Below are 9,966 nucleotides of genomic sequence, written 5' to 3'. Positions count from 1 at the left end.
GAGGAAGACCCTCACTGAGATGGATTGATTCAGTGACTGGGGTAATGGGGATAGATTGGCATAGGATAAAGGAGGGTATGGGGCTGTGGTCGCTGAGTCGCAGGTGACTCAATGACACATAACAACAAGACTTGCTAATAGTAATAAGAGGGAGGAAAAGATGAAATTGGCCTGAGAACACCTGAGATGAGTACTGCTGAGTTCTAGTGATCAATGACACTGCTGTTCCAGAAGGAAAAGGTCCAAGTTCAATGCCACCTCTGGCTGCCTTCCAAGAATCTGGCTGGGATGAGCTTTGCCCTGGAACAAGGCTCTTCTCTGTCACTGATTAACCAGATCTGTGGGCTGGCTGTTAGGTCCATATCCTGCTGCCTCCAGAGAGGCATTTGGCCGAGCTTTGGCGAGCAGGAAAATGTCTACCCGGTACCACCAGGCCGCTAGTGATAGCTACCTGGAGCTTCTCAAAGAGGCTACCAGGCGAGATCTGAATCTCTCCGACGACGATGGCATGACACCCACCCTCCTGGCAGCTTACCACGGCAACTTAGAAGCCCTGGAAATAATCTGCAGCAGAGGGTAAGTTCAGCCTGACGGTTTAGATCGGAAAAAGTTATCTATGGCAGGATTTTGCAAATAGTAGCAAGAGGCAGGGAAACCAGTTCAAATACCTTGCCCTCTTTCTACACTGGCCAAATAATTGGTGTTTCAAGGAAAGCTGGAAAATTATACTTAGAGATGCTTTCTTTTCCCATGGGGAACTGGTGCCATGGGAGTGGCTCAGCCCTTCTGAGCCACACAGACCCTCAACAGTCAGTCTGTTTTGGAGAAAAGAAATTTTCATTTTTCTGTCTCAAAAATGTCTTTCTTTCCCTGTCACCTTTAAGTGATTGACCCTCTAAAAAGTTGTCACTGTTCCACTTGGGTTTAGGATGGTAGTTTTGTTCAAACAGAGTGACGTATTGTTATTTTTCCATCTCTGCTATTAAAAGGGAGCTCTGGTGGCCTAGTGGTAAGGAGCTGTGCCATCAACCCAAAGGCACACAGTTTGAATCAACCAGCTGCTCCAGGGAGAAAGACGGACAGACTCCTGTGCAATTAACTGCCCTTAAAAAATTGCGGGAGGTTCAGCTAGGAGCCAGTTCCAAGCTGATGGAATATAATCAGAACAATATGTCATTAAAACACCAGAGCTTTATTAACACTCAATTCCCGTACAAGCCCATGATTCTTCCTTGGAGATACTGGCGCTCCAAAGCTCTAAAAAAGGGCCTGTCTTAACTTCCTCACTCACTGGTCCTCAAACACACACAGACACCCCGCCCCAAATTCTAATTCAGGTGATAACTAACCCTTTTTCTTCTGTCTGTTGCCAATCAGACAGTCTGTTGCCTTGTTTTTTGTTTCGGGTTGTTGGTTTTTTTGGGGGGTTTCTTTTTTTTTAGCCTTGTTTTTTTTACTATAACCAAAGATGGCTGAAAAAGAAATGTCAGTTAAGGAGCCAAGTAAATGCAGTTTAACTGGATATATGTTTCTTTAGTGTCTGTTTGTGCTAGTTAATGGGCATTGACATGAGCAAAAGAGGTATTGCTCCTGGTCTCATAGTGATCAGAGTTGAGATAGACAAATACTAAACAAGTCATGATGTATGTTATAAAAGGGGTAATAAAAGGCATGAAATAAATAACACAGGCATCTATCCCAGACTAAAGGGTCAGGGGAAGAAGATATATATGACACAGACACAAACGTTAACAGTATAGCCTAAGAGGATTTTCCTCCCTTTTGTATCTTGTATCTGTGGTTTAGGTTTCTGAGTTCAGCTTAACTTCTTATTATAATTAAAGACTCTACAGTGATTACCTTAGAAACGTGTTTCAGGTGGGCAGAGGAGACAGCGAGTATGTATGAATTTTGTATAATGTGGACCTCAGACTAGAGCAAGAGTTCTCTGCTAGCTGGGAAGTGCCCAGTCCTCTTCTAGGAACCCACATCACTGCTGTCAGGAGTGACTGGCACCTTGCACATTGTGCTGAGGTTCACTTTGAGTGGAGGTGGTTATTGTGGGCAGATTGTGGGAGGTGGAGTGACAGGGAGAGCGGGAAGATGGCACCGTGTTACAATCTGGAGAAGGTTGGCTGATAGGACAGGGGTGTGTCTGGGGAAAGGAAGTCATACATGGGCCAAGGATGAGAGATAAGAACATTTTCATCCATTTCTTCATTCAATCCTCAACTCAGGAACTCTGGGTTCTCTTTTTTAAATCTTCTTAAAATATTCACCATCTACCCATCCACCCTTCAGTGAAAGATACCAACATCCACAAACTGTCAAAGCCAGAAATGTGGTGTCTTGACCCTTCGACAAATCCTCATCTGGTCAATGATGATCAGATCTGATCTGTCACTCAAGTCCATGCATGTTTTCTTACTCCCTAGTCCAGGCCACTTTCATCTCTCATCCTCACTGTTTAGAGAACCTGACATTCTCTCTGACCTGAGCAAATCTGTAAATCATGAGTCCATCTTGTGACTTCCTCGGCAAGTCATGCCATGGCTTCTAACTGCCCTGTATAAATGCATAGTTCTTAGGATAAAGTTCAACTTCTTAGTGGAATTTGTAAGTCCCTTTGTGATCTCACCTCATCTCCTATACATTGGTCCCTTCCTACTCAAGTCATGTATCATACTCTTATTTCCAGTCCTCGAAAGTACTATACTGTGTCTTCAGAGAAACACTTTCTTCCACCTTCACTAAAGGATATGCAGCCTGTAAAGATTCTATAAGAAGACCAACTCCAATTTAAAAAAACCCCAAAATGTAAAATAGAATATATATGAATGTGCAGGAAACACAATGTCAATTAAAAACTGTATAAAACACAACATATATGAATGAAACTAGGTAAAGGAATTATTATATGGAAAACCAATAAAAATATATATACACACAAATGAAAAAATAATATTGAAGTCTTTTTAAAACCAAGTTATGAACACAGTTTATTTTGTATATAATTTCTATATACATATATATCGATATATCTGCATATATAATATTTAGTAGTCATTCAGAAAATGAAAAGGAGCTGCTGAAGGTGGATGTACCCTGGACTGCCAAGAAAACAAACAGATTTGTCCTAGAGAGGGTTAAACCAGGCTACTCCTTGGAGGCAAGGATTCTGGGGCTTCGTCTGACATACTTTGGACATGTTCTAAGGAGAGACAGGTCTTTAGGGAGGGCCATCATGCTGGGTAGAGTAGAGGGACAGCACAGGAGGGAAAGGTCCTCTATGAGGTGGATTGATTCAGTGACTGGGGTAATCGGGATGGGTGTGTCAGAGGCAATGTGATTGGCACAGGATAGAGCACGGTTTAGGGCTGTTGTACATAGGGTCGCTATGAGTCACAAACGACTCGACGGCACATAACAACAACAACAACAACAAATATATATATATATATTTCTATTGATAATTTTTATTGATAGAGACTTCTTATTAGTATTCTAACTCATAAATTCGTTTAAGTGGCTTAGGGAGTTGCACTGCTAGCACAAACACAGGGTCTCTCCGGCAGTTCACATCCACCAGTGGCTCCAAGAGTAATCTCTTCTTGCACCATTTATAGTCTCTGAAAACATGTTGGAGGGTCAGCTTTGAGTCAGTTCCAGTTTGAAGGCAATGAGTTATGAGTTGGTAAATATTTCTATATCTGCTTAAGTCTACTAGTCTTTTCCTATGTAGTTATTGACTACATTGTTGTTGTTATTACGTGCTATCAAGTCACCTGTGACTCAGCGATTCTATATACAACAGCCCAAAACCCTGCTCTATCTTGTCCCAATCTTATTGTCTCCAACACACCTACCCCCATTATCTGAGGATCTTCCTCTCTTGTGCTGTCCCTCCCCCCCCCCCACGGCTCACTCCAAGGACTGGTGTCTCTTTGCAATATGCCCAAAGTATGTCAGATGAAGCTTTGGAATCATTGCTTCCAAGGAGCAGCCTGGTTTCACCCTCTCCAGGATGAACCTGTGTTTTCTCCTAGCATATTGACTGTGAGTTTATGAAAAAATATTGCCATGTTATTTATTTATTTGTTTGTTTGTTTGTTTGTTTGTTGTTGTTATTATTGAGTGCTATCATGTCGCATACTCATAGCGACCCTATGAACAAAAAGCCTGAAGCCTTTCTATACCTATCGTCATTTCTCAAAGTTCATAGAGTTTCCAGAGGCATGTTGTTTAGGAAGTGGAGTTATTACTACATATGGAGAGCTCTGATGACATAGCAATAAGGAGTTCCCCTGCCAACCCAAAGGTAAGTGGTTTGAATCCATCCACTGCTCTCCGGGAGAAAAACGAGCACTCTCCTCCCATGTATGTGACTTAGAGCCTCTGAAAGCCAACTGGCTGGTCAATCTAGGAGTCAGTTCTGACTCAGTGGGACATATCAACAACATTACAATGTAATTGATTTTGATCTAAGGTCTGAGGTTATAATTTAGCCATAAATACTCCAAGTGATGAGTCATCCATCCTCATATAATTTGTTATATAACCTACCCGTTACCCATTTATTTAACATGATAATGTCATTTCTTTCTTAGAAAGAATTAGCACAACCCAGGTCACGAATTTATATTTATTAAATATTCTATGAGTTGATATTGACTCAATAGCAACTGACTTGGTTTTGGTTTTGTTAAGCTCTGGTTATGTTGTTATTGTGTATTGTTGAGTCAGAACCGACCCATAGCTGCCCCTCCAGCAGGCTGTCAGAGGCAGTTAATTGCACAAGAGCAGAGTGTCCATCTTTTTCCCTTGGATCATCTGGTGGATTAGAAACACGTGCCTTTGGGATTGCAGCACAGCTTCTTACCACTAGGCCACCAGAGCTCCCTAAGCACTTGTTTGTGTTATTGTTACATGCCATCGAGTCACCCATGATTCATAGCTTCCCTGTGTACATCAGCTCCATCCTACCCTGCCCTATCCTGAGTCAATCTCACTGACTCCAACACACCTAATCACATTGCCCCAGTTACCGTACCAATCCATCTCAAATGTGGTCTTGTTCACCTGTGCTGTCTCTCCACCCTTCCAAGTATGATGTCCTTCTCCAAGAACTGGTCTCTCCTGGCCACATGCCCAAAGTATGTGAGACAGAGCTTCATAATTCTAGCCTCCAAGGAGAAACTTGGTTTCACTCTCTCTAAGACAGACCTGTTTGTTCTCTTGATGTTCCATGGTATGTTAAATACTCTTCTCCAACACAATTCAAAGGCATGAATTTTTCTTCTGTCATCTTTAGTCATTATCCAACTCTCTGAAAGAAACTGTGAAGACCATGGCCTGGATCAGGTGCACCTTAGTCTCTAGAATGACATCATTGCTCTTTGGTATTGTGGAGAGGTGCCTGACAGCAGATTTTCCTGATGCAATATGTCTTTTGACTTTCTGATCGCTTGTGCCAAGAATATTGATTGTAGAACAGAGTAAGCTGTAATTATTAGCAACCTCAATCTCTTCTCCATCTATCAAGGTGCTGTCAACAGGCCCACTGGTGAGAATCTTTCTTTTCTTGATATTGAACTTTGATCTCTTTTGCAGAGTATTGTCCTTGACCCTCTGCAGCAATTGCTTCAGGTCTTCCTTATTTTCAGCAATCAAGGTTGTATCATTTGTATAACACAGGTTGTTGATGAGTCTTCCTCCAATCCTGATTCTTCCTCACAAAATTCAGCCTAAAGGTCATGGCCATCAAGTCAAAGACAATTGGACCCTTCAGAGACTATAAAATTGCATAAGAGGGGATTGCCTATTTTTTCCTCACAAAACAGCTGGTGGATTCAAATCACCTGCCTTTGGATTGAGAGCACAACTCCTTAATCACTAGGCCACTTAGGCTGGAAGTAAACAAACAAACAAACAAACAAAAAACTATTTGTGAGGATTTTATTTGGTTCCTTCTCATTTTTGCTTTCATCAGTCTTCAGGGGCCTGCATTAGATCAAAATTGCCAATTAGATGGAAGTGGAAAAAAAACAAAAAAATTGAATCTTGGGTCTAGTCAGTCCTTGGTGTCCATTCCAGTCTCATTATTTAATTATCTGTGATTTATCATTATTTAAGTGATTACCCATTTGTTGTTGTTATGTGTCATCAAGTCACTTGTGACTAGTAGCGACCCTACGTACAATAGCCCTGAAACTGGCTCTATCCTGTGCCTACTCCTCCATCTCTGACATACCTACACTCATTACCCCAGTCACTGAATCAATCCATCTCATCGATGGCCTCCCTCTCTTTCTCTGTGCCATTAAAACTTGGCTTTATTAGAAAGCTCTTCTCTTTCTCTGTCTTATCTCTATCAAATGTAATAATGAGGTTATCTGCCATTGAGGTGATTCTGACTACTCCCAGCAAGCTTACGTGACAGGGTCTCATTGCCTATGGGATTCCTAACTTTATTGGAAGAAAACACCAACAGTTTTGTTTTTAATTCCCATGGAAGGACTGGTGATTTTATACCACCGACTGCATAGGAGCTTAGCTGTTAGGTCATTAGGGCTCCTACAGTTGCGTGATGATAAAACGAAAGGAAAAAAAAATTCATTCTGCCTTTATCCAAAATCAGTAACAAAATGAATATACATGATTATTTATTGTTCTGATTCCTTTTTCTAAAATTGAAATGTTGTTGTTGTTAAGTGCCATAGAGTCATAGATGATCTGTAGTGACCCTATGAACGGAAGCCTTGAGTGCAAAACTCTTATCTTTACTCCAAGTTCACAGAGTTTTGGGAGGCAAGGTTTTTTTTTGGGAAGTGGATGCCGCTCCTGCTTTCAAGCCTGTTTTATTTGGGAGATCCACAAAAATAAGGCCCAAGGGTCATAGGTGCAAGTGCCCCAAAGCCTTTTTTTTTTAAATTATTTTTTAAAATAATGTTTATTCCTTCCTTCCTTCCTTCCTTCCTTCCTTCCTTCCTTCCTTCCTTCCTTCCTTCCTTCCTTCCTTCCTTCCCACTAGGCCACCAGAGCTCGCCCAAAAGCCTGTTTAAAGGCAAGGCCAAGTCAGATTAACTCATACCCTATTGTGAGCCAGAGCCACACGCTAGTCTCAACCTCAAACCAGAAAACACACCTTTGCACAATCTGGCCATTCTGCTTATCTTCCCAACTTGGAAATAGCATAAGGGATTTTTTTTAAAAAAAATTTTTTTACTGATTTTTAGAGAAAAATAGATATACTTAAAAGTTGAAATTCACATCAGTATTTTTTTTCTTGTTGTGTGCCATCAAGTCAGATCCCACTGGCACCGGAGGAGATTGCCCTTCCTTCTCAAGTGGAGCATCTGGTGGATTCGAACCGCATGCCTTTGGGATTGCAGCACAGTTTCTTACCACTACCAGCAGAGCACCATGTCAGTATTTTTAATGACTATATAAGGATATTATATAGTTTTACATTTTTATCATACCTTATTTAATCAATTTCTTGTCCTTAACATATTAATTTAAGCTGATTGTTTTTACTTCTTTAAAGCTACAATGAATATCCTTGGACATTCATCTTTGCACAAAAGCCTGATTCTGGCCTTAGGATAAATAAGAAGGTAGAGTTGTTGATTCAAGAAGGCCCCATGTTTTAAAAGCTTCTGGCGCATGTGGTGCCTGGATATTTGAACCATGATCTGCTTTCTCCAACAAGATCTGTTTTCTCTTTTGCCCCATATCCTTGCCAAAATGACTGCTCTTCTAAAGCATTTGCCTATCTGATAAACAAAAAGCCTGGTGGTGTATCATTTTCATTTGCATAAACCCCTCACTGTCTCTGAGAGATTTCCAGGGCTGTAAATTCCGATAGAAAGAAGCCGGCTTATATTTCTCCTGAGAAGCTGCTGGTGCATCCAATCTGCTTAAGATGCGCAGCATTTGAGTCAGGAGCACAACCCGCTAGAGACTACACAACCAGAGCGCCCCATTCTTGAATAATTTATGAGGACTAGTTATGTAGAAAAGCATCTTTTGAGAAGATGATCTTGGTCTGAGGAGAGCAACGACACAACAAATCAAGTCAAACTTCTAAAGGAAAAATGAATGAACAGATGTTCAGAGTAATTTGTTGTTTTTGCTGTTGTTGCTGCTGTTGTTAGGTAACATCAAGTCAACTATGACTCATAACTACCGTATGAGTAACAGATCTGTACCTTGCCAGTCTTACCATCTCTGATAGGCTCCACCTCATTGGTATGACAGTCACTGTGTCAATCCATCTTGTTGAGGGTCTTCCTCTCTTTCTCTGACCCTCCACCTTTCTCAGCATTTTGTGTCTTTCTAAGGACTGCGCTCTCCAACAACATGCCCAAAGTATGTGAGACCAAGTTTCATCATCCTTGCTCTTAACGAGACCACTGGTTGTACTTCCTCAAAGACAGACTTGCTTGTTCCTTTGGCAGTCAATACACTATTCAGCACTCTTCTTCAACACCATGGTTAGAAGGCACCAATATTTCTTCTGTCATCCTTATTTGTTCTCCAACTTTCAGATGTATAAGAAGCAACTGAAAATACCATGGTTTGGGTAAGGTGCACTTCAGTCTTTAAACTGATATCGTTGTTTTTTAGCATTTTGGAAAGGTCTTTGACAATAGATTTTCCCAATACAACATTCCTATGATTTCTAAACTGTTATTACCATGGGTATTGATTGTGGATACAAGTAAAATAAAATAATTGACTACTTCAACCTTTTTTCCATCTATCACACTGTTGCCTAGGATCGAGTGGTAAGGATTTTTGTCTTATTGATGTTGAAATGTAACCCATATTGAAGGAGATATAGCCTTTGATCTTCTGCAGCAAACATTTCAAGAACTCTTCACTTCCTGCAAGCAAGGTTGTGTCATTTGCATAATGCAAGTTGTTGACGGATCTTCCTCCAATCCTGATACCACATTTTTCTTCATATAGTCCAATTTCTCAAATGATTTGCTCAGCATACAAATTGAATAGGTGTGGGGCAAAGATATAAACCTGAAGCAAACCTCTCCTGATTTTAGACTAGTCAGTGTTCCTTTGTTCTGTTTGGACAATTATGTCTTGGTCTACATATAGGTTTCTCATAAGCACAACTCAGTGTTCTGGAGCTCACATAGCCAAGTGGGTAAAGAGTTGTGCTGCCACGTCAAAGGCAGACAGTTTGCCACTGCTATGATGGAGAAAGATCAGCAATCTCCTCTCATGTGATATGTTGTTGTTTTTGTTGTTAGGTGCTGTCGAGTTGAGTACAACTCATAGCAAGCAACCCTATGAACAAAAGATCTGAACCCTGTTCTATCCTGCACCATTCTCACATTTCCTGCCACACAAGAACCCACAGGAGCAGTCACTGTGTCAATCCACCTGGTTAAGGGTCTTCCTCTTCTTCATCGACCCTCCACTCTTCCCAGCATCATGTCCTTTTCCAAGGAACAGCACATCCTAGCAACATGCTCAAAGGACATGATGTACAGCTTCTGAAAAACTGCTGAAGGGTCAGCTTTGGGTTGATTCCAGCTCCACACAATGAGAGATAAGATACCATTCTTCTCAATGTTATCCATAATTTGTTTTGATCCAAGCAATCAGATGCCATAGCATAATCAATACAAGTAAACATCTGTACATGTTAATTACCTATTGTGTGACAATATTACCAACTCAGCCTTTAAAATTGCTGCCCAAAGTTATGAAAACTCCTTAGCCTTGACCAAACACCTTAAGAAAAAGAGTTATCAGGCCTGGCAGCTCAAGACCATAGTCTTATATACAACAATGAATGAATGGAAATCCAAAGCCTCTGTAAATTTTCACTGAAATTAATAACAACTTTAAATTAAAAAAATAATTAAGTTAGAGTAAGGATGGCAATGGAACCACCTTACCTCTGTAACTTGATTTGTGCCACTATTAGAACCTCTACTT

General features: G+C 40.8%; 1 protein-coding gene across 1 annotated transcript in view; it reads left to right on the top strand.

Moving 5' to 3' along the window:
* The first annotated feature begins 412 nt into the window (after positions 1-412).
* ANKS4B (ankyrin repeat and sterile alpha motif domain containing 4B) overlaps positions 413-9,966 on the top strand; it is a 23,470-nt gene continuing 13,916 nt past the window's right edge. The window contains 1 exon segment of the mRNA XM_006892702.1: positions 413-576. Within this exon segment, the coding sequence (XP_006892764.1) occupies positions 413-576 (164 nt within the window).

The sequence above is a fragment of the Elephantulus edwardii genome, unplaced genomic scaffold, assembly GCF_000299155.1.
Source record: "Elephantulus edwardii isolate Elephantulus edwardi_28Jun2011 unplaced genomic scaffold, EleEdw1.0 scaffold00117, whole genome shotgun sequence".
Taxonomy (NCBI): Eukaryota; Metazoa; Chordata; class Mammalia; order Macroscelidea; family Macroscelididae; genus Elephantulus; species Elephantulus edwardii.
This window is presented reverse-complemented; position numbering and strand designations above follow the sequence as displayed.